At 42.2% G+C, this 24,652-nt stretch overlaps 2 protein-coding genes across 5 annotated transcripts in view; one reads left to right on the top strand and one right to left on the bottom strand.

Moving 5' to 3' along the window:
- The window catches only part of IFT81 (intraflagellar transport 81), a 209,636-nt gene that overhangs the window by 19,965 nt on the left and 165,019 nt on the right, over nucleotides 1–24,652 (top strand). The gene's annotated exons all lie outside the window — the stretch shown is intronic.
- The window catches only part of P2RX7 (purinergic receptor P2X 7), a 56,217-nt gene continuing 38,268 nt past the window's right edge, over nucleotides 6,704–24,652 (bottom strand). For all 4 annotated transcript variants that reach the window (XM_043441019.1, XM_043441038.1, XM_043441030.1 and 1 more), the window contains 6 exons: nucleotides 20,956–21,092; nucleotides 15,132–15,222; nucleotides 13,311–13,376; nucleotides 13,076–13,225; nucleotides 11,224–11,325; nucleotides 6,704–7,671 (listed from right to left, as the gene is read on the bottom strand). In XM_043441019.1, coding sequence (XP_043296954.1) covers nucleotides 7,174–7,671; nucleotides 11,224–11,325; nucleotides 13,076–13,225; nucleotides 13,311–13,376; nucleotides 15,132–15,222; nucleotides 20,956–21,092 — 1,044 coding nt within the window. In that variant the 3' untranslated portion in view covers nucleotides 6,704–7,173. The remainder of the gene's footprint in view (nucleotides 7,672–11,223; nucleotides 11,326–13,075; nucleotides 13,226–13,310; nucleotides 13,377–15,131; nucleotides 15,223–20,955; nucleotides 21,093–24,652) is intronic.

Here is a 24,652-nt window from a genome sequence, read left to right as displayed (position 1 = left end):
GGGACTTCCCTGGGGGTCCAGTGGCTAAGACTCTCCTCTCCCAATTCAGGGTCAATCCCTAGTCAAGGAACTAGATCACATCTGAAGATCCCACATGCTGCAATGAAGATTGAAGATCCTGGGTGCTGCAACTCAGACCTGGCGCAACGAAATAAATAAACATTCTTTTAAAAAGATAAGTAACTCCATTTTTGAAAAAATTAAAGAACATTGCTTGTTTCCTTCAGACCCTTTATCCCAGGCATTGTTCATTTCATTTATTTACACGTTGCTTGCCCATCTTTCCCACTGCACCTAACCTCTTGTTCACTTGTTTATCCTGGTACCGTACCTACACAGTGCCAGGGTGTTCAATAAATGTTTGCTGAATGAATCGGTGTGGGATTGGATGGAATGGAAAAAGAGATAGGGGATGCTGAGGCTGTCCCTTGGATTTCTGGCTTGGGAAATTGAGCTGATGGCAGGTGTTGCTGCTAACCGAGCTTCGGAGTTCTAGAAGAGCACCTGTGGGTGGATCGGAGGAAACAGAGATGGTGATTTCTCCTCTGTGCTTATTTGAGGTGCCTCTAACACTGTTTAAGTAGAATATTCATCCACAGGCAGTTAAATATAGGGCCTAGACCTTAGGAGTGATGCTTGGGTACTCTCCAAATAACAGTATAGCTAGCATCGTTAGACATGGTTAAACTTAAATGATAATCATGCCTCACATTTATTGATCACTTACTCTGTACCAGGCAGTATGCTGAGTGCTTCACATTTAATATTTAATACAACCCTTGGACACAACTGAAGTTTCTAAGGATTAGATAAATTGCCTGAAGCCACTCAGCTAATTAATGGGCAAGCTATGATTTGAACTCAGGTGGTCAGTTTCCAGCATCCCAGCTCTTCCCCACTGCACCACTGTGCTGGAGTAGGCAAGCAGGCACGCAGAGCCAAGCCCTTTGCCTTTGAGGAGCTTCTTGTTTGCTTGGGGAAGTAAAATATAACTCATAATTTAAACTGTCCTCCACAGGCTTGCCTCAGACTCCTATCCAAGCCTGTCAAGTACAGTAATTATTTGGTTAAAATGACTAGTGTTGACCTCCTTTGATTCCTGAAGACTCAGATTCATGTGACCTTCATAATTCATTTAGAAGAAATAAGGATGTTGGAAATGCAAAATCCTCTCCACAGATCATCATCTGTTTTGGAAACAAGATTCACAACCCTCCTGGGACTTAAAAAGAGGAATCTGAAAGATCACAGTAAAAGTGAAAGAAGATAGTGATGACTACATCCATTCAAAAGGGTGCAGAATGATTTCAGTCAGGGGACTCGGGGATTCCCAGAATGATGACTGCGTAGGATCAGAGTATGCGCTAAGAAACACACAAGCAGCAGACAGTGTAACCACACCCAGTGCCCTCAGATGGTTAATTGAGTAAATGGGGGTAATGGTCCCAGTTTCTCATGGGCTCTAGGAAACAGGACTTTGCACAGTGACTACACAGAAGCCAAGCCTCTAATTTTTTAGGGCAACTGGAATTAAGGGTACCTGAATCACCTTCTCTTCACCCCATTGGTAAGGGAGGGATTCCCACCCTGAGGGTATGGGGATGGCCAAGCATAGGACACCTAGCACTGGATAGATGAAACCAGCAGCAATTCATTAGTCACATGTACTCACAGCACAGGGAAGATGGACACCGCATGCCTTGCGGGGTCACATGGGGATGGCATTTAGGAACAGAGTGCACAACCAGAAGCAGTGGGAGTCACGCTTGCTTTGTAGTATCAGGAAGGTGAGGTGTCATGTGCTTCCCACAGGAGGATGTCATTGGCTCTTCTGGATAATTCCGTGGCCTGGTAGGGAACTCAAATCCACTCTGCAGGGATCGGCAGGAACTGCATCTGGTCCATCTAATAAGGAGGGAAAGCTGTTGAACTAGGTGACATTTTCTATCAGAAGAGAAACTTGCAGTTAAGCCAAGCTAGGCCCTCCTGATTTCACCAGATGTTAAGGCAGCATGTGATATTAGACCTTGATTTTAGGCTTTACACCACAGGGTGGAATGCATCTATAGGCTCTTGTTGACTGCCCCTTGTCTCTAGATTTGGCACATTCCTGCCCCTGATTCAAAGTCAATGAGTGTTCTCATCCCCATCTACCTGGGACAGGAGATACTCTAAAATTCAAGGCACAATGGGAATTCCCTGCCCATCCAGTGTTTAGGACTTGAGAGGCCCTTGATTCGATCCCCAGTCAAGGAACTAAGATCCTGCAAGCCCAAGAGGAACAGCAAGAGAGAATAGAAATTCAGTCTGTTTTGCTGCATGTTTGAGACAGATGTTTCATGGAGTAGGGAAAGACTGAAATGAAAATTAAAATGACATCTACCAGCACTCTTAATGATCAGAATTATCTTTTAAAAATCAAATATAATCTTACCAGGCTCCTACCTAAAACCTATCAATGGGTCTCCATTGGTCTTTCTTAAGAGAAGGACAAAACTCCTTGCCATGGCCTTCAAGACCCTATGCAGTCCAACCCCTGCCTATCCAGTCTTACCTCATTCTTTACTTCCCCATACTATTTCTGGAACAGGCATACAAGTTTTCTTTAAGTTCTGCAAAGCTTCTGTGGTTTTTGTCAGCCCCAGGACATTTGCACATTCTATCTTCTTTGTCAAGATTGCTCTTTCCTCCCCAGCTCATCTAACTCATCTAGAATTTATCCTTCGTATTTCAGCTGAAGGGCTCCTTCCTCAGGGAAGACTTCTCTGATTTCCCCAAATAGGTCAAGTTCCCCTATTATAGGCTCTCAAAACATCTTCTTCATCATGATACTTATCATAAGTTGCACGTTTACATTTATTTGAATTATTTGATTAACATTTATCTCCTCACATCACCATGAGAGCAGCAACTTATCTATCTTTGATCTCTAGTAAATGCCTAAAAGAAAACTCCTGTTTACCTGTAGTCTGCTTGTAGCACTTCTGACACCAAATGTGCATGGGGTTTTCCAACACAAGTAATTCTCCAAAACTCTCCAGACACCAACTGGGTGTCTTGCAATTCAGTTTGGACATGAATTACCTGGAGTTAGCATAAACCTCACAGGTTAAGGGCTCAATGCCACAAGATTGTCCCCCACTTCAGACATTCAAGGCTGTCACCTGTATTTCTGACCAACTGGTTGTAAGTTGGGGGTTCCTATAACCCCCTCCTCAGGTTCAGTAGAACTCAGGAAAACACATTTACTCACTTACTGTAAAAGATATAATAAAAGATACAGATGAATGGCCAGATAAAGAGTTACATAGAGTGAGAGCCAGAAGAGTCCTGAGTACAGAAGCTTTTGTCCTTGTGGAGTTGGGGGTGTACCCCTCTCCCCAAATGTGGATGTGTTCTTCAATATGAAAGGTTTCTTAACCCCATAAGGTAGGGATTTTTACGGAACCTTCATTACATAGTCAAAATCAGTGACTAACTTAGTTTCCATCCCACCCCCCTCCTCAACTCTGGAGGGTATGGGAGTAGGACTGAAAGTTCCAAGCTTCTAATCATGGCTTGGTCTTTCGGTGACCAGCCCCCTTTCTGAAGTTATCCAGGAGCCCACCAAGACTGGCCTCATTAGAACACAAGACAGCTCCATCTCCAGGAAATTCCAAGGGATTTAGGAGATCTGTGTGAGGAACTGAGGGCAGAGACTAAAATTCATCTTTGTGTGTCATAGTGCCTCAGGGTGTGTATGTTGAATGAATGTGTCAGTGAATAAGACTACTGATTTGCGGATCTTCTGAGAAAAGAAAGTAAAAGGAATACGTCAATAAATACGAATTACACATTATTTTTTTTTTTTTTATTATCAAAACAGTTAAGACATCTGCATTGCCAAGCTAGAATTAGGAAGGGTTTTAAGAAGGATTCCCTCTAAAGAGAAGAATGCAAGTCCATACCAATGCTACATGAAATCAGGCAGAGTTACAAGAAAGCAAATCTCCGATACAGAGATGAAGCAGTGAATACTGTGCAATTCCTATAACAGAAGAATGGATTTAAGTTCAAAAAACAGATCCTATAAAATGTGACTTTAATTAGGATGCCTTTGGCAATGACACTGTTTTCTACAGTAGACTAAAAATAAGAATATAAATGTGATGCATGTTATTCTAGGAAGTGTCAGACATGCAGTTGACGTAACACTTCACCCTCTCACCCAGAGCATCTGGGAAAGGTGAAGGAAAACAGTAGGTGGATCCAGTGATTATTTGTCATTCTGAATTCTGACTCCATCTGGGGCCTCCACAAGGTGAGAGAAACACACTAGGAATAGGCACCAAAAAATTTCATGTGAAGGCTCAGAGGCTATCAGAATGGAAATCTGTAGCAGGTACATAGAATTCTTGGAGTAAAAAATTTCAGTGCTGAAGAAGTCATATGTAATTCACTTTTCAAAAATATCTCTGAAAGGTAGTAAAAATGAGTTAAATCTGGCCCAGTTAACTTGATTCCTGAGTTTAAAGCCAGATAAAATGCTAGGTCAAAAAAGGAAGGTTTTTGTTCATATTATTTTACATTAATACAGTAGAAAGCTGGTGATTTTTTAAAAGTATCAAAGTGCTAAATATTAAAGAGTATGTATAAAAACTCACACACCATTTATTAGTCACAGTTTTGAATAGTGCTCTGTATTTATTGTTTAAAATAGTTGTCATTTTGAAACAGCCTGTTCTAGTGCTAAAACCTTGAAAAGGAAATCCTGAGGAGGATCCTAAAACCTGCTATTCATTTTTATACTCTCAGTGGTTGATGGATAGAAATGGTAAGAGCTTTGAGTGTGAATTGCTTTTTAAGTAGCAATCAGACTGTATCCATTGTAACTGGTTGCAAAGTACAGGATGTTAAAGGCATAAAGGTGGCTTTTATTTTTTCCAGTTTTTAACAGCAATAGTTACTTCCAGTCATAGAAATGTGATGTGGATTGCAATGTATTGGGTAGCTCAGCAGTTAGATTTGATGGATTCCAGAGCTGGTCTGGTGAGTTACCTGATTTGGTCTGTAGTCACATATATATTGCTGAAGATACATATGGTGCATATATGCTGTATATATATATACACACACATATATTGCTGGCTTAAAACTCAACATTCAAAAAACGAAGATCATGGCATTCAGTCCCATCCCTTTATGGCAAATAGATGAGGAAACAATGGAAACAGTGACAGATTTTATTTTCTTGGGCTCCAAAATCATCGCAGATGGTGACTGCAGCCACGAAATTAAAAGATGCTTGCTTCTTGGAAGAAAAGCTATGACAAATCTAGACAGTGTATTAAAAAGCAGAGACATTACTTTGCCAACAAAGGTCCATATGGTCAAAGCTATGGTTTTTCCAGTAGTCATGTATGGATGTGAGGGTTGCACCATAAAGAAGACTGAGTGCTGAAGACTTGATGCTTTTGAACTGTGGTGTTGGAGAAGACTCTTGAGAGTCCCTTGGACTGCAAGGAGATCAAACCAGTCAATCCTGAAGGAAATCAGTCCTGAATATTCACTGGAAGGACTGATGCTGAAGCTGAAGCTCCAATATTTCAGCCACTTGATGTGAAGAGCCGACTCATTAGAAAAGACCCTGATGTGGGGAAAGATTGAAGTCAGGAGAAGCGGACAACAGAGGATGAGATGGTTGGATGGCATCACTGACTCAATGGACATGAGTTTGAGCAAGCTCTGGGAGATGGTGAAGGACAGGGAAGCCTGGCCTGCTGCAGTCCATGGGATTGCAAAAAGTCAGACACGACTGAGGAACTGAACAATAACAACATATATATATTATGGCTGATTTGCATTGTTTTACAGTAGAAACCAACACAACTTTGTAATGCAAATATCCTCCAATTAAAATAAAAGGAAACCTAAGCCCTCAAGGGGCTCCAGGGATATCCAGGCTGCCTAAGAACCTTAGAACCAGAGAAGGTGTAGGCTGAGTCTACGTCCTATGAGTCAGGCTTGCTGTCTGTCCCAGTTATCTGTTGCTGTATAACAGACAACCCCAAAAATAGTTTAAGATAACAATTCTGTTCTGTGGGTTCACTGGGAAACTCTCACTTAGGGTGTCTGTTCAGCTGCAGTTATATGTTAGCAGGATCTGGAATAGCCTGGAGGATTCTTCTCTACCATGTCTAGTGACAGGCTTGGATGTCTTGAGTGCTGGGCGCTGGTCAGGCATCTCTCCTCTCCACGCATCTGCTTGGGCTTCCTCACAGCAGGGTGGACTCCGAATGGGCAGGTTTTTATAGGAGAGCTGGTTTTCTTTGTAGCAAGAGTTTCAAGGGACAGGAAATGGAAACTGTCAGCATCTTAGGACCAAGACCCTGAATCAGATACAGCATCACTTTATCATTGGATAAAGTGATCAAAGCTGTCAAGACCCAAGGGGAGGAGATATAACTCTCAGGTCCTGTGGAACAGATGTCAAAAAAACTTGTGGGCACTTTTAACCCTCCTCATTCTTTTTTCAAAAGAACATTATTTTTTAAAAAATTCATTTTTGGCTGTGCTGGGGTCTTCATTGCTATGCGTGTGCGGGCTTTCTCTAGTTGCAGAGAGCGGGGGCTCCTCTTCATTGCAATATGCGGGCTTCTTATTGCAGTGGCTTCTCTTGTTGTGGAGCATGGGCTCTAGGGCATGGGCTTCAGTAGTTGTGGTGCATGGGCTTAGCTGCTCTGCAGCATGCGGGGTGTTCCTGGATCAGGGATTGAACCCATATCCCCTGCTTTGGCAGGTGGATTCTTAACCACTTGACCACCAGGGAAGCCCATATTCATGTAGCTTTTATGCATTAATAAGAAAATTTGTGTACACTGCCTCAATTTGCTCTCCTAATTGTGAAACAGTAGGTTGGCTAATAAGGCAACTAAGGTACAGAGGTTAAAGGCCTAGGATCTCAACCACCTAGGGACAGAATGGAGAAATGAATCTGAATCTCTTGACCCTCAGTCCATGCTGAGGGATTCTGGTTTATCTGTTGTTTGTTTACCCTGTCACTTTGCTCTCTGACACACATAGAGCTGGGGGAGAGGAAAGCCCATTTCCCTTTGGCTAAAAATCTGGACACACATCCTTGCAGGTGAAGCTCAAGGTGCAAGCAAAGGCAATATTCTGTGACTGCTCAGTGCATCAGTAAGGACTCTTGAAGCCACTGTACTGGCCTTCACTCTTGGGGAACTCCCTCCGGATCCTCCAGCGGCAGCAGCTGGGCAGGATGGCGAAGTCAGCCAGGTCCTGGGAGCCAAAGCGCCAGGTGGTGTAGCTCCTGTAGGCGCAGTGCCGCAGCCGGCTGTTGGCAGAATCTGCATCCAGCACCAGCAGGGGCTCCTGGTACTGCAGGAGGAACTGCAGGGCCCGCCTGGACAGCACGAGGTCCTTGAATAGCTCTGAGGTGGTGATACAGGCACCCAGCTTTTTCCGGCAGCACAGCTCCTCCAGGCGTCTCTGGTTCTCAGGGAGTTGGGATGGAAGGCAGCTTCCGCACTGGCACCAATCCGGGCAGTCCCTGGATTTAAGGCGCGCCTCTTCACCAAGCAGCTGGATCTCCTCTGGTTGTCCGGGAATGGGGGGTGGGTCATGAAGAGACAGAGGCAGCCGGGACAAGTCCGAAAAGTCCAGCTGGGATCTCTGAAAAAGGCAAGTTTCCAAACCCGTCAGCAGTGACAGCCCCTAGGGTTCTGGGTTCTTTAATTTTCTTATGAACTTATAAAGTTACATTTAATACTACATTAATACTAGCAGCTCCCATTTATTAAATGTACACGTCAAGTCTGTGTTTCGCAAGCATCGCCTCATTTAAGCTTTTGAAAAACCTCATGAGGGCTTCCCTTGGTGGCGCAGTGGGTGAGAATCTGCCTGCCAATGCAAGGGACAAGGTTTGATCCCGGGTCTGTGAAGATTCCACATGCCGCAGAGCAACTAAAGCCCATGAGCCACAACTTCTGAGCCCATGTGCCTGGAGCCTGTGCTCCGAAACAGAAGAAGCCACTGCAGTGAGAGGCCCGTGCAGCTCAGCGAAGAGTGGCCCCTGTTCACTGAAACTGGAGAGGGCCAGCGTGTGGCAACAAAGACCCAGAGCAACCAAAAATAAATAAATAATTTTTTTTTTTTAAAAAGGAAAGCCTCATGAGATATGTGTCCAGATCTCTATTTTACAGGTTTGGAAAGTGAAATTCAGAAAAGCCAGGCCTTGGTGCATATATCCTCTCATCAGAGAGACCTCCGGGCCCCGCCCACCTGATCTAGGTAGTTCCTCTCCTCTCCGGTCCTTCTCTTACCACATGATGATGTCCTATGCTCTTCATTAGTACTTACCGCCATCTGAAATGATCTTATGAACTCATATGTTTCCTGGATGATTTTTCTTCCACATGAAAGCAGGGGCCCTATTTGCTTTGTTTACTGCCTGTATCCCCAGTGCCTACGGCAGTGCCCAGCACATAGTAGACAATAAATATTTGCTGACTTAGCTCTCCTTTCTCACCATGCTCCCTTTTCTGAAAAATCCATTTGTTATCCTCCAAGGGAATTTGCCATAATTGCCATCATTTATATCTATTCTTTGTGACATATACCTTCATTCACCAGACAAAGAGAGTATGAGTTGAGTACATTAAAACTAAATGGTTCATGTACATGAATGTACACAGCACCATTATTATAATAGCCAAAGGGTGAAAATAACCCATGTCCATCAATGAATGAATGGATAAAAAACTGTTATGTTCAGGACTTCCCTGGTGGTCCAGTGTTGAGAACCGACCTGCCAGTGCAGGGGACGTGGGTTTGATCCCTGGTCTGGGAAGATCTCATATGCTACAGGGCAACTAAGCCTGAGCGCCACAACTACTGAACCCATGCTCTGCAACAAGAGAAGCCACCACAATGAGAAGCCCACGCTCCACAACAAGAGAGTAGCCCCTGCTCGCCATGGCTAGAGAAAGCCCACATGTAGCAACAAGACCTACACAGACCAAAAAAAAAAAAATTATGTTCATACGGCTATGAAAAGGAATTAATTACTGACAAATACTAAACATGGCTGTTTAGCCAAACATGGATGGAACCTTGAAGACATTATGCTAAATGAAAGGAACCAGACATAAGGAGACAAGTAAGATTCAATTTACATGAAATGTCCAAAATAGGCAAATTCATGGATACAAAAAGCACATTAGTGGTTGCACAGGGCCTGGGGAGAAGTGAGTGGGAGTGGCTGCTGAATGGATTCAAAGTTTCCTTTTGGGGTGATGAAAAAGTTCTGGAGCAAGGCAGTGGTGATGTTGCTCAGTGTGGTGGATATACTAAATGTTACTGAACTGTACTCTGTAAAATGGTTTAAAATGGTTTAAGATGTAAATTTTATATTATGTGTATTTTACTGCCCTTCCCCAACATATGAGAGTTCGCTTTATACCCAGGCCTGATTAAAAACATTACAAGAATGGAAAATTTTTGGCCAGTCTCTCTCAAGAAGAGATGTAAAGTTCTTAAGTATTAGTGAATTGAATCCAGCAGTAAATACAAAGAATAATACATTGCATTCAATGTATTTTATTGCAGCAATGAAAGGTTGGCTTAATATTTGAAAACCAATCAGTGTAATGTACTAAAAAACAGAATAAAGAAAACTCATTATTTTAAAAGCCTGAAAAAATACATCATTTAAAACTCAGTATCCAGTCATGATAAAAATTCTTAGGAGCAGAGGGGAATTTTCCTAATCTGATAGGGTATTCTTTAAAAACCTACAACAGGGAATTGCCTGGACTCAGCACTTTCACTGCGGTGGGCCAGGTTCAACCCCTGGTCAGGGAATTGGGATCCCTGCAAGCCATGAGGGAGGCCAAAAAAACAAAAACAAAACCCTACAGCAAATGCAATAGTGAAATAAAAAAACTTTCTTCCTGATTTAGGAAATGAAACAAAGATGCCTGCTCTTATCATTTCTGATCAGTATTGTGCTGGACATCCTAACAGGTGAAACAAGCATCTGGAGCTGGAATAAACAAGAAAGGAGCCTCCCCTAGAGCCTTCAGAGGGAGTACAGCCCTTTTGACAGCTTGATTTCAGACTTCTAACCTCCAGAACTGTGAGAGAATACACTTCTGTTGCTCCAGGCTCCCTAGTTTGTGGTAATGTGTTACAGCAGCTGTAGAAAACTAATGCAGTCAGTGAAGATGTCCAGCAGCCAGAACTGCTGGGGAGAGTGTGAATGAGAACACCCACTTTAGAGAACTTTTAGGTAGTAACTATGAAAACTACACCCAGACCTGCCTCATGACTCAGCAGTTCCCTTCTCAGGTGCCATATGTTTACTGTGGCGGCAACATTGGCATGAACCCCAAAGTGGAAACTAACCAAATGGGTAGTTCATTCAACAATTGAATGGATAAATAAATTGAATGTGTATAAAACAGAAATTATACAACAATGAGAATGAACCACTGCTACACACAACATCATGGATGACTCTCACAAAAATAGAGTTGAGTGAAGGAAGCCACTCAACAGGGTATGTACTGAATACATACTATAGGATTCAAATTTTGTAAAATTCTATAAGAGGTAAAACTAACGTTTGAATGCAGGATAATGTCTGCTTTTAAGGGAAGATAGTAATTGGGTAGAGGCATTAAAGGGCCTTCTGCTATTAATATTCACTTTTAAAATCTGGGTGCTGGTACCATGTGTTGCATGGTGTTTACTTTGTCATCAGTTGTGATTTATACACATTTCTAGATATATTTACATTTAATAGTAAGTATTCTTTTAAAAAGACTGGGATTTCCCTGGTAGTCTAGTGGTTAAGAATCCACCTTGGAATGCAGGGGTCACAGGTTCGATACCTGGTCTGAGAGCTAAGATCCCACATGCGGCAGGGCAGCTAAGCCCACACACTGCAACTGCTGAAGCCAGAGCACCACAACTAGAGAGGCTGTGAGCCTCGACGAAAGATCCCACATGACGCAAGGAAGATCCTGTGTGCCACAGCTAAGACCCCACACAACCAAATCAATCAATTAATTAGTGTGGAAAGACTAATGAGAATTCCCTGGGGATCCAGTGGTTAGGACTCCAAGCCTCCACTGCAGGGGGTGTGGGTTCCATCAGGAAACTAAAATCCCGTAGGCTGTGCTGCACAGCCAAAAAACAAAAAGCAAGCACTAAACAACTTACCTGAACTTTTTCACCTTTGACATCTTGCAGACTTCTCCCAAGTAGTCTTTCATTTACCATCCTAATATAGGGTTCATCCACAAAGGACACATATTTTAATGTCTAGGAGATAAACGGTTAGCCATTTTAGTACAGAGTTACACCTACTGTGTATCTGAACATATCTAAAGGCAACTGTTATTCCTACTTACCGAATGACAACCCATTAAACAAGCTAACCAGAAACTCTTGCTAACTAAGAAAGAATTGATTCTGAGTATCAGAAATGGAGCCCCCGCCACCTTAATTTGTAGACTTAGAGTATCCACAGCTTACTGCCTATTATCTCCAGGTACCCCAAGTGCTATATAAAATTCCTTTGTTGTGTTCCCTCAATTTCAGTTATGCTAAGGTTGAATATCTCCGGAAAGTTATACTATTGCAACTTAAATTATTTATATCTTCATTAAATTGCCTCCCATCTTGGGCCATGAAATGGTGATTAATTTTAGTTGCAAAGATGAACTTTGATTTTAATTGCAAATACATGTACAATGAACAATGAATTGTGCATTCAGCTGCTACAAAAGGACAGCAGTGTTCTTGGACAAGGGAAAGAAACCCTCTTTGTTGTTTTTAAAGTACCAGAGATTTCTCTTTGATTGGAGGAAATCATGGATTCCAAAATTAATCAAATTCCAAATGAATCAAATGAAAACCATACAGATGAACTAAAATTTCCTTTGACTACTCCCCCATCTGAGGCTCCTTTCCATAAGCAATCACTGTGAGTGATTTGTGAGTGCCCAAACCTTTTTGTATACGTTTATTACTTCCCCACACACATTTACATGTGTGTGTATAATGCACATAAAAATATACAGAATATATATGTGTGTATATAAATACACATATATATGTGTAGAAAATACATAAAATTAGTTTTTGTGTATAGTTGCTTTTTAACCTATATATCATACCACAGATATTGTTCCATAGTTTGCTTTTTCACTTTCAACAATCTTGGATATTTGCTCATGTCCGTACCTCTAACATAATAATTACCAACATGGATTCTGAAACAAGCCTGCCTGAGTTAGAATACCAGCTCTGCCAACTGTATGATTTTGGGCAAATAATTTAACCTTCCTGTGCCTCAGTTTCCTCATCTGCAGAAAGATAAAAGTAGTACCTATCTAGAGTTCTACTGATAATCACACGGTCCTATAAACCCACCTGTAAGGCTGTGTGAAGGTTCAGTGAGTTAATGTATACACAGCACTGGGAACTCTATATGAGCATTTGCTTTTATAATTATCTGTGTCATTTTTTAAAACTGGTGCCAGGCATTCCCTACTATGGATTTATCATAGTTCATTTCACTGTTCACCTCTTGGGCATTTGGGCAGATGCTCTTCATCACTGTCACACATAGCACTGTGACAGACATCTTGTACATGTGCACTACTTGGGTACCCATGTGAGTGTTTCTCTAGGACAGGTATGGAGAGGCAGAAATGCCAGGGTGTAAAGTATGTCCTGTTTAAATGTTACTAGATTGACAAATTGTTCTCCAAAGTTATTATACTTTTATTGCACAACCAGCTTTATAAATCTGACCAAATTGACAAATTCTAGAACATAAACATTTGTTTTCCCTATATCCTGCTTCTCTATTTTTGTCTCTTTTCTTCACTAAAATGAAAGGATTCATCTGAGGGAGAATGTGGATTGGGGTAGGATCCTGATACTTATCCACCATGGGATTGACGACACCTATAATTTTTGGCCTTATTTCTGCACTCTCCTCAGTGAGCCAATGGGCCCTTCAGGTGTTTTGATTTTGATATCCCGTAGACACATTGAGTCTTACCTGTGTTGGCTCCACAATGGATTCATACTTCTTCTTGTAGTAGTATTCATTGACTGCGCAGAATTGACAGCACTTGCACCAGGGATAAACATGCGATCGACAGTATTTACTTGAATAAGTGTTGATGAGCATGTCAACGAACACAGTGGCCTGGAAAAAACCAGACAAGCACCTTGTCAGTGAAACTTCCTTAAGCACTTCATTTTCATAAAGTGTGAGAAAAAGAATCTCTTACCAAACCAAAGTAGGAGAGGGTTGAACCAATATACACGATCAGCTGGATGATGTCAAATTTTCCCCCCTGAAAACAGAGTACAAAAGATTACTTGGTTGAAATTCAGAATCATGCTTTTCTGCTCTAACATGTAATTGTAAGTTCCAGCAGAGGAGGGAGTCTAGTGCCATGAATCTGACAACTGCATCCAATGTGTTCACAGCAACAAAGATTAAGGAGACTGAAAATATGAATCCCATTCATTCTGCTTCTGTCTCTCAGGATGTGCTTGAAAACATGGGTGTTTTAAACTAAGAAGCACTAGAATCCACACACTGAGAGGAGAGCCACTGAAAGTTTATTTTTCCATTCAAGGTGAGGGTTTCAGAAGAGCTTTCCCTAAAAGTGATTTGAAATTACTTTGGAAACAGAGGGAAGGAATGTCTGCACAAAGTCTCCCTTTTGAAGTCCTTGTGATTTTTATTCTCAGTGTCTTTGTATCTTCTCACTGTATCTTCTCACTATATCTCATTGATTCCTGTGGGGCTTATTACCACATTAAGTAAATAATATGCTGTCAGACAAGATATGTGGGCATCCATTGGTTTTTGCATCTCTCCTCCTTCTGGAGACAGCATGCCAGTTTTCCTTTGGAGAACCATCTCTGTGCATACTCAATCCCTGTAGTTTGCAGGGAAGAGGCTGGTTCAGGGCTGGTCTAAGACCAGCCATTGTGAGTGACCCTAGTCATAATGATTAGTTTATCAGTGAGCATGTGGCCCATATTGGGCCAGTCAAAGCCAGTGGCATCTGCTGAGGTTTTTGCTGAGGTGTTCTCTTTCTGTAGAGGTTGCTAAATTGCAAAGATATAAGTAGCTGCTGATACCACCACGTAGAGATGACCCACTGGGAATGAAGCCAGAACAGAGGAGAAAAATGTAAGAGATGGAGGGGGGCAGGTTCCTTATGATGTTATTAAAACATCTGAATTCAGCGATACCTGAAGTCTGAAAATTGCCTCTGGATTTATCAGTTATGTGAACTAACCCAATTTGAATTTGGTTCTGTCCTGACAAACTATTTTACAGAGGGATCTCTTTCTCTTTCCTTTAAAAAAATTATTTTTAATTAAAGGATAATTCTTTTACAATATTGAGTTTGTTTCTGCAATCCATCAGCATGAATCAGCCATAGGTATACATATGTCCCCTCCCTCTTGAATCTCCCTCCCACCTCCCACCCCATTCCCACCCTTCTAGGTTATTACAGAGCTCCAGTTTGAGTTCCCTGAGTCATATAGCAAATTCCCACTGGCTATCTATTTTACATATGGTAGTGTATATGTTTCCATGCTACTCTCCGCATCCGTCCCACCGTCTCCTTCCTCCCCACCACCCACATCCATAAGTCTGTTCTCTATGAATGTGTCTCCATTCAGTTCAGTTCAGTTGCTCAGTCGTGTCCGACTCTTTGCGACCCCATGAACCACAGCACGCCAGGCCTCCCCGTCTCCATTGCTGCCCTATAAATAGGTTCGTCAGTACCATCTTTCTAGATTCCATATATATGCATTAATATACGATTTCTCTCTCCTTTTTAAGCATCAGAGTATTTTAAAAGTTGAATTATTAGGTTTTTTCCTCAAGCCTACTCTTGTAGTCATTAGATGACTTGTTAGGAACAAGGACATTTCTTCCCCTTTTTGTATCCCATGTGCAAAGTGCACAGTGCCAGCTAATGACTAGGACCAAAGCATTCACCCTTTGAGATACTATGGCAGTAATTTAAGACACAGTCATAGGAACGGAGATGCCAGTGGCTGAGAGCAGAGAAGAGACTTACGGTGCCGAAAACCAGGATGTCAAAACGGATCCCGTAAGCTTTTATCAGGGTCCGCTTTTCAGTGTTATTTTCTTTATAGTACTTGGCAAATCTGTAGGAGGAAAAGGATGCATATTTATAAAGATCTATCTGAAAGTGCTGGTATTTTATGAAAAGAAAAACTGAAACAGTAGCCAATCTAGTCTTCTTTGTCCGATCTACTTTTCTAGTCTTCTTCCAGCTCTGCTGTTGTTAGCAAAGGGAAGAACACAAATTTCTCTCTCTCTTCACCTGGAACCAAAGCACCACCTCCCCACGTCACCTCCTCTACTTTTGGCATAACCGAGTGATGGAAAGTCTGCTTTTTTTTTTTTTTTTTTGTATATTTATTTAGCTTCCTTTGTGGCTCAGCTGGTAAAGAATTCGCCTGCAATGCAGGAGACCTGGGTTCGATCCCTGGGTTGGGAAGATCCCCTGGAGAAGGGAAAGGCTACCCATTCCAGTATTCTGGCCTGGAGAATTCCATGGACTGTAGAGTCCACGGGGTCACAAGGAGTCCAGCACAACTGAGGGACTTTCACTTGGCTGCTCCAGGTCTTGGTTGCAGCATGCAGGATCTTTAGCTGTGATCTTTGAACTCTTAGTTGTGGCATATGGGATATAGTTCCCTAACCAGAGATTGAAGCCAGACCACCTGCATTGGGAGCTCAGAGTGTTACAGACATTTACAGCTGACACCACCGCATAGAGATGACCCACTAGAGATGGACCATCAGGGAAGTCCTAGGACACTTTTTTTCTTTGAGTTATTAACTCACAATCTACTTATAGGTGTGGGGAGAGAAGAAAACAAAAAATGAATGCTCTGCCAAAATATAGTATGGAACATCTGAAATTCCTATTTTTTTCTCTTTTTTAAACTCTCCGGATCTGACATAGAGATGAATTAGATGTTCTCAGCACTTCAGTGCCTGTTTCTGGCCAAAGGGGTTTCAGTTTCTTCGCATCTGAATGTTCTCATTTAATGACAACACTTTCTTTTGCTCTATTAACTGATTTGCTTTTTAAAATGCAAAGCCCGCATGCATCACCACTCCATGCCCCAGGGTTGCATAATCTCTCCATGGAAGCTGTTTTGCTGGAAGGTTAACACTGTAGTAAATACTTGAATTTCAGTTTTCAGGGGCTTGGTATGGTGGTTCTCATACTGAGGGCAAGAATCACTTGGGAAGCACTTTCAAAAGGCAGATTCCTGGGCCTCACCCCCAAAGGGTGGTTTCAGATGGTGTGAAATGTTTCTGGGAACCTGTATGTCTAGGAAAGGGACCAGCTGGTTCTGATATAGGTGAATAGTGGACCACACTCAGAAATACCAGGCCCTCACGGGCAAGGATGCTTTTGCCTGCTGTAGTGGGTTGAATAATGCCCCCACCAAAGGCAAGTCTCAAGTGCCTAACCCCTGCACCTGTCAGTGTGACCTTATTTGGAAATAGGATCTTTGCAAGTGCAAATGAGTTAAGGATCTCAAGATGAGATCATCCTGGATTTAGGGTGGGCCTTAAATGCAGTGACTTTATCCTTATAAGAGGAAAGAGAGGGAGAGTTAAAACAGAAACCAGAGGGGAAGCCCATGTAAAGATGGAGGCAGATACTGGAGGGAGGCAGCCACGAGTTAAGAACCAAGCAGTTTCATCTTGTTGGAAATGGCTTGAAACAATATTTTGGGTCAATCAAACTTTCTGTCTTAGGAATTTGAAATTAAAAAAACCACTAGAATTGGCCTATTTAAAAAAAAAGATGAAGTTCTAAATGGAGTGCTGGTGCTAGAAGGGCTACAGAGTTAACTCTTAAACAGCACAGGGGTTGGGGTGCCCACCCTCTGCCCAGTGGAAAATCCACTTTAACTTACAGTTGGCCCTTCATATCCATACTTCCTCTGCAACTGTGCATTCAACCAACTGCAGATTGTGTAGTACTATAGTATTAATATTTATTATTTAAAATAGTCTGTGTGTGAATGGACCCAGGCAGTTCAAACCTGTATTGTTCAAGGGTCAATTATATATTGCAAGGTGATATCCTTGAGAAGCAGAAAAAATAAGCATTATTCACATTAAGAGCAGAGCACCAGTGAAGATCTGTAATTCCTTGGTGGCTCAGTGGTAAAGAATCTGCCTGCCAGTGCAGGGGACTTGGGTTCAATTCCTGAGTCAGGAAGATCCCTTGGAGTCGGAGATGGCTACCTACTCCAGTATTCTTGCCTGGAGAATCTCATGGACAGAGGAGTCCAGCAGGTTACAGTCCATGGGGTCGCAAAGATTTGGACGCAACTAAGCACGACAACAAGAGCCATCGGAAGCCAGAAGCAGCAAGGGGAGATCATCCCTTGGGGCCTTTAGAGGGAGAATGTCCCTGCTGACACCTTGATTTTGGACTTCTGGACTCCAGAACTGTGAAAAGTTTCTGCTGTTTAAAGCCACCAAGTTTGTGGTAATTTGTTAAAGCAGCCACAGGAAATGAATACACATATATACCTATTCTGAGAACAGAGAAGCCCATCAGGCATTCTGTCCTGGGTGGGTCTTCCCTGCTTTACACATCTTATAAATAAACTGAATCATTGTCTAAGGACCTTTGGCCACAGATCTTTTGGTAAAGGATGAAATATCTGCAATGTGATCAATTCCTTCAACTTTCTGTGTTTTAGAAAGCTTATATATATTTTCTCATATACCTCATATAACCTCTAATTTCCTTCTCTTTTCTGTGGCTATTTGAAAATAAAGTTACCCATCAGGTCTCCACAATTTATTTTTGGCTACAGATTTCTTCTGGTGCTTGATTCCAGAGAAGAAATGCTCTAACACTTTGATCTGAAAGATCAACCAGTTCTTCAGAATGCTCAGATCTCTCCAGGAGCTAATGTTCTTAGGCTCAGCTCAGAGACTTGAAGGACATTTGCTAACATCTGATGGGTACACTGCCCTGCATGCGTCTGCTGGCTGCTGAAAAAACAGCCTGTGAGGGCAATTGGGGACCACTGACCCAGGCCTCGCTTCCCACTAATGGCCACAAGCCTATTCAGTAGAGCAGCAGGGAATGATCAAAACATTACCTAAACTAGGAGCTGGTTTCAGGGCCCTGGATGAGACTCCATGGACCCAGAGAAGGCAAAAAGCCTCTTATGGGACTTCCCTGGTGGTCCAGTGGTTAAGACTGCAAGCTCCCAATGAAGGGGGCTCAGGTTCGATCTTTGGTCAGGGGACTAGATCCTACATACTATAACTAAAAAGATCCCACATACTGCAATGAAGTTTCCACTTGCAGCAACTAAGACTCAGGGCGGGAGGGGGAGAAGGCAAATAAATAAATATGAAAAAAATAAAGTCACTGAAGCAAAGACAGTGTTCTTTAAAAATGCCTCTTGTGTGTTGATCTCAGCCAGCTCTTAGTCAGGAGTTTCAAACTCAGATGCCTGTAGGGGCCAGACAGATAACAGAAATAAGTGATACAGCGAGGTATGAGGCAATAAAGAGTGGTGAGGACTGTGGCAAGCCAAGAGGGAACCACTGATACTCAGCTCCAGCTGAGAGCTCTCCTGTGGGATATGAAGCCAGTGTTGTTACATGGTTTGATTTTTTTCCAAATAGTTTAATTCGGAAAAAGCAGGAAGTTCATATTTTTATGTAGAATATCTCAATGTTCAAAATATTGTACAGGCCAACAACAACAATAACAACAACAACAAAAAAGTTTGAAGTCTGCTTGCCAGTTAATGATGCTGCTTTACCTAAAATATGAATGGATCCATTTGCTTGAGTGGATAACAAAAAGTCAATAAGAGTGCTAGCAGAAGGGTTAGGAGGCAGTGAATGGGTGTGTGTGTGTGTGTGTGTTTGCACATGCACTTTGGCCTGTACTTGCATGCTCAGATTAAGTAGACACCTCATTTTATTCATTCTCCCAGGCAACTAGCAACCTGGTTGTAAGAAACAAAATACAGTCAAATGAAATATCAAAGAAGAAAGCATGTTTGGGATGCTAGATGACATAGCCTAGACCAGTGCTTCTCAAACTTTAATATGCACATGAATCTTTTGGGAATCATAAGATGTAGATTCTAGGCACTGCTGCTGCTGCTGCTGCTAAGTCGCTTCAGTCGTGTCCGACTCTGTGCGACCCCATAGACGGCAGCCCACCAGGCTCTGCCATCCCTGGGATTTTCCAGGCAAGAGTACTGGAGTGGAGTGCCATTGCCTTCTCCGGATTCTAGGCACTAGTGGTAAAGAAACCGCCTGCCAATGCAGGAGACATAAGAGAGTAAATTAAGAGTGGAAGCTGAGATTTTTACATCATAACAAGCTCCCATGTTGAGGCAAGGCCCATGTTCCTAGTAACAGGATCACATTTTGAGTATCGAGGGTCTAGATTAGTGATTCTCAAACTTGAGTTTGCATCCAAATAACCTGGGAGGGACAATCCCTGGAGTGTCTAATTCAGTAGGTCTGAGGAGAGCCTGATAATTTGCATTTCTAACAAGATCCCACGTGATGCTGATGTGGGGACTCACACTTTGAGAGTCCAGACCATTAGTAGGAAAAGTATTCAGGGAAGCTAATATGTTTGTAAGTTGATTCCCTAAGATGGACTCCTGTGTGTGCAGTTTCCCTTCTTAACTAGGAAAGCTCACTCTTCAGGAAAGTGCACAGTGCCTATGGGGGGTTCCTATCCCGTCCTTGGAGAGGCCTTTTCTGGTTGCATCCCTGCTCCCCACCCTATCAAACTATCTTGTTTGATTTTCTTCAAAGCATGTATCATCATCTGAAATGGTCTTATTGGATTTCTTTGTTTGTTCTATTGAGATATAATTAACATATCATAAAATGCACGTAAAACGCTTACTCCTTGGAAGAAAAGTTATGACCAACCTAGAGGGCATATTAAAAAGCAGAGACATTACTTTGCCAACATAGGTCTGTCTAGTCAAGGCTATGGTTTTTCCAGTATTCATGTAGGGATGTGAGAGTTGGACCATAAAGAAAGCTGAGCCCTGAAAAATTGATGCTTTTGAACTGTGGTGTTGAAGAAGACTTTTGAGAGTCCCCTGGACTGTAAGGAGATCCAACCAGTCAATCCTAAAGGAAATCAGTTGTGAATATTCATTGGAAGGACTGATGCTGAAGTTGAAACTCCAAAACCTTGGCCACCTGGTGCGAAGAGCTGACTCATTTCAAAAGACCCTAATGCTGGGAAAGATTGAAGGCAGGAGGAGAAGGGGATGACAGAGGATGAGATGGTTGGATGGCATCACTGACTCAATGGACATGAGTTGGGTAAACTCCAGGAGTTGGTGATGGACAGAGAGGCCTGGCGTGCTGTGGTTCATGGGGTCGCAAAGAGTCAGACACGATTGAGTGACTGAACTGAACTGAACTGGCATATGAAAACATCTCACAGAATACCAGGTTATACATATTATATGATCTCATATAAGCCTCACAAAAGAGTTGGTTAGACAAAGGAAATTTCACCAGAAGGTTATCTTCGGTTATCTCAGGGTAGAGGAATTATGGGTGATTTTTATCCTCTTCTCTATGGTTATCTGTTTCCCAAGTTTTGTTTTTATCTTACAAAGAGAGTGCAGTTCTTTAATAATTCATACAAAAATTCAGTCACTGCCTAGCTCTGAGAGGAAGTCTTTTACATTCATCTTGTTGCCTTGGGAAACAGAACTAGTCTTACTGGCTGCTGGGGATACAATTCAGCAGGGTCTGAATTCAATTCCCCAGGTCCCTGGGGAGCCAAGGGCTAGTTACTGGGCAAATTTGACCCGGAGCACTGTTACCTGAAGTTGTAGCCAGGATACAAGGACTCCTTGGCCGTCTTGTCGTCAAGGCGACGGAAACTGTATTTTGGACGGCAGTGATGGAACCATCTGTCCAGGTTGCAGTCCCAGTAGATCTCAATGCCCATGATTCCTCCCTGGGGAAGAAAACAAGAGATAATCTCTAAACCTCGCTGGATGTGCGTTATGTAGCCATCAGACATCTCCCTGCATGGTGATGATCACTGAAAGAAAAGTTTGCTTTTGAGGATAAAAAATGCTGATAAAAAATTTTAGAGCCCTAAGTACCATCCAATTTAACTCATACAACTACTACTTTGGCAACTACAAATGCATCTCCCTGTTCCTCCTCCCCCCCTGGAACATACTACCATTAAATTTACTTTCCTAAAATATAACTTTCAACAAGTAGTAGTAATGTTAGTCGCTCAGTCATGTCCGACTCTGTGCGACCCCAAGGACTGTAGCCCACTCGGCTCTGTCCATGGGATTCTCCAGGCAAGAATACTGGAGTGGGTTGCCATTCTCTTCTCCAGGGGATCTTCCTGATCCAGGGATCAAACCCAGGTCTCTGGTACTATAGGCAGATTCTTTACCCTCAGAGCCACCAGGGAAGCCCAACTTTCAACAAACTCCTCCAGTAATCAGACATTATTAATGCCTCCACCCCCATTAAAGATTAAGTTGAAGCTTATCATACTGGAATTCAGTGTGCTCCATCACTTCTTCTCTGCTTATCTCTGAATTCTCCCTTGGAGAAAGCTGTTAGGCCAGACTATGCTTTTCCCAGACACACTTTGCATTTTCACTTCTTTTTTATTTTAAAGTAAAGCTGTATCTCAACAGCTTTATTGAGATACAATTCACATACAATTCGCCCACCTAACAGGTACAGTTCCACACTTATATTCATGTATATGTGCAACTGCTACCACAGTCAGTTTTACAGCATTTTCACTACCTCCAAAAGAAAACATGTAAACTTTAATTATTACCCCTCTCAACACTAAGCAACCACTAATCTACTTTTTGTCTCTGCAGAGTTCCTTATACTGAACTTTCACATGAATGAAATCATGTCATACATGATCTTTTATGTCTGGCTTCTTTCGCTTAGCATAATGCTTTTAAAGTTCGTACATGTTGTAGCAAGTGTCAGTACTTCATTCCTTTTTGTGGTAGAAGAATATTCCATTGTATGAATACACTACAGTTTGTTGATCTGTTCATCTTTTGATGGACACTTGGGTCATTTTTACCTTTTGACTATAATGAATAATATTGCTGTGAATGTTTACATACAAGTTTTTGTGTGAATATAAGTTGTCATTTTTGGGGGGTACATACTTCGGAGTGGAATTGCTGGGTATACTTTGCATCTTTTAATCTTGGCCCTTGACCTTTTCTCCCAATGAAACATTTCTCCCACCCACTTCTCTAGCTAAATTCTACTCATCCTCCAAGACCCAGCCAACATCCTTCCCCATCCACTCAAGCACCCCTATGCTCCTCAATTCATGGTGACCTTTCTCTCCTCTAAACTTCTAAAGAATCTGCTCATCTCTTACCTATACTTGGTACTTCTTTTTTTTCTACAGACATTTTTTGAGCACTGGCCATCATATTTCACTGAAGCTTAGACACCATTGCTTGTAAGACACGCAGGGTTTTTTTTTTGTTTTTTTTTTTTTTTAATGTTCCTCCAAGGAAAAAACTGGTGTCTGTTAAGCTGTGAGACTCCATCAACTGAAAGCACTTACTGATTTCAAAATTATTAAAAGTGAAAAAAGATATTTCTTTGAATCGATGAAATTAGGCATTTCAAGACAGTATGCTAGATGTAGTATTCTGAGGATACAGAAATGAGTAACAAAGAGGTCTGACTTAGAGGGAGGAGAAATAATACAGAATAATCACAACTGCCTTTTTTGGGGGGTCAGGCACACTAGACCAAGCACTCTACCTACTATAGTCAATGTATTAATACCTTTGTCACTTGGCATCCAATTTGCCGCCTTCTGGGAAAGCTACCTGGAATTTCCTTTGGGAAACACCTTTTTAACTCTCTGTGGTTTGAATGGGGCTGTGACCTCTCCCAGGAATGGGCACCTGACTCAGTCCTAGCCAATCAGGACAGTGCTTCCCTCTGGACCTGATGACTAGTTCAGATAGATTATGTAGCCCAAGGTAGGGTTAACCAGAACTCTCCTTGCGACATTTTGCCAGAACCATAGGGAAAAAGGTCCTCTATTGGTTAAGACCACTAGCCATGGAATGTGAAAGTCTAAAGCAGCACCATCTAACAGGATTTTCTATGCTGATGGATATAGTCTATATTCATGCCCTATAAGACAGTAGCCAGTGGTTATTGAAATGAGGCTAGTATGACCAAGGAAATAAGTTTTTAATTTCAATTAAGTTTAAGTTGCTGCATGTGACTTGTGGCTACCGTATTGGATAGCACAGTGCTAGAGCTTTGGTGGTTTTGACTTGACATGTGGAGAATATCATCATTAAGGAAACAATAAAAAAATGAAAGGAGTCAGATTCCTGAAGATAGTGTTTGAGTTCTGGGATGCAGCTATGCCTAAATCTATCATACTCTTCATTCAGCCAACAAATATTTATTGACTGTCCATTATGTGCTGAATGTTATACAAAAATGAACCAAAAAAAAAGAGCTACCTTCATGGAACTTACATTCTAGTCAGAGAAAATAGACAACAGACAAATGGATATGATGTAAAATATATAGTATGTCAGATAATGCTTGGTACCAGGGATAAATATAAACCTGAAAAGGGCCTGCTGGGATAGAGGTGGAAATTGTCATTGTAAATGTAGCAGTAAGTGAAAGCTTCACTGAGCTATATTTGAGTGAATACTGGAAGTAAATGTAGGAGGCAGTTAATACTATGTCTGGGGCTAGACTGTTCCAGGCAGAGGGAACAGCAAGGGAAAACTCTCAAGGTAGGAAGATGCTTTGGGTATACTAGAATGTTCATTCCGCCTGGTCTTTCTACACAAGTTAATATGGTTCCTTTTTTGCTTAAGTCACTTGAGTTTTGTTTCTGTTATTTGCCCCTAAATTACTTTTTATTTTTTGCTTAAATCACTTGAGTTGGATTTCTATAATTTGCAACTGGAATAATCCTGAGTAACCAAAGTGTGGTAGTCTGGATAGTTGTCATTGTTAGTCTCTAAGTTGTGTCTTACTCTTTGTGACCCCATGGGTTGTAGTCCGCCAGGCTCTTTTATCTGTGGGATTTCCCAGGCAAGGGTACTGGGGTAGGTTGCCATTTCCTTCTCCAGGGGATCTTCCTGACCCAGGGGTTGAACCCACATCTCCTGTATTGGCAGGCAGATTCTTTTCTACTGAGCTACCAGGGAAGCCCAGCCTGAGTAATAGCCCCCCAAATGTACCTAATCCTAGGTCCTAATCCCTACATCTCTGAATATGTTACCTTAAATGGCAAAAGAGGCGGCATGCGTGCGTGCTCAGTCGCTTCAGTTGTGTCCAACTCTTTATGATCCTATGGACTGCAGCCCACCAGGCACCTCTGTCCTTGGGATTCTCCAGGCAAGAATTCTCCTGGAGTGGGTTGCCATGCCCTCCTCCAAGGAATCTTCCTGACCGAAGGATCAAACCCACATCTCCTGCATTGCAGGCAGATGTTTTACCACTGAGCCACTGGAG

Source organism: Cervus canadensis, chromosome 1 (assembly GCF_019320065.1).
Source record: "Cervus canadensis isolate Bull #8, Minnesota chromosome 1, ASM1932006v1, whole genome shotgun sequence".
In the NCBI taxonomy this organism is placed as follows: domain Eukaryota; kingdom Metazoa; phylum Chordata; class Mammalia; order Artiodactyla; family Cervidae; genus Cervus; species Cervus canadensis.
This window is presented reverse-complemented; position numbering and strand designations above follow the sequence as displayed.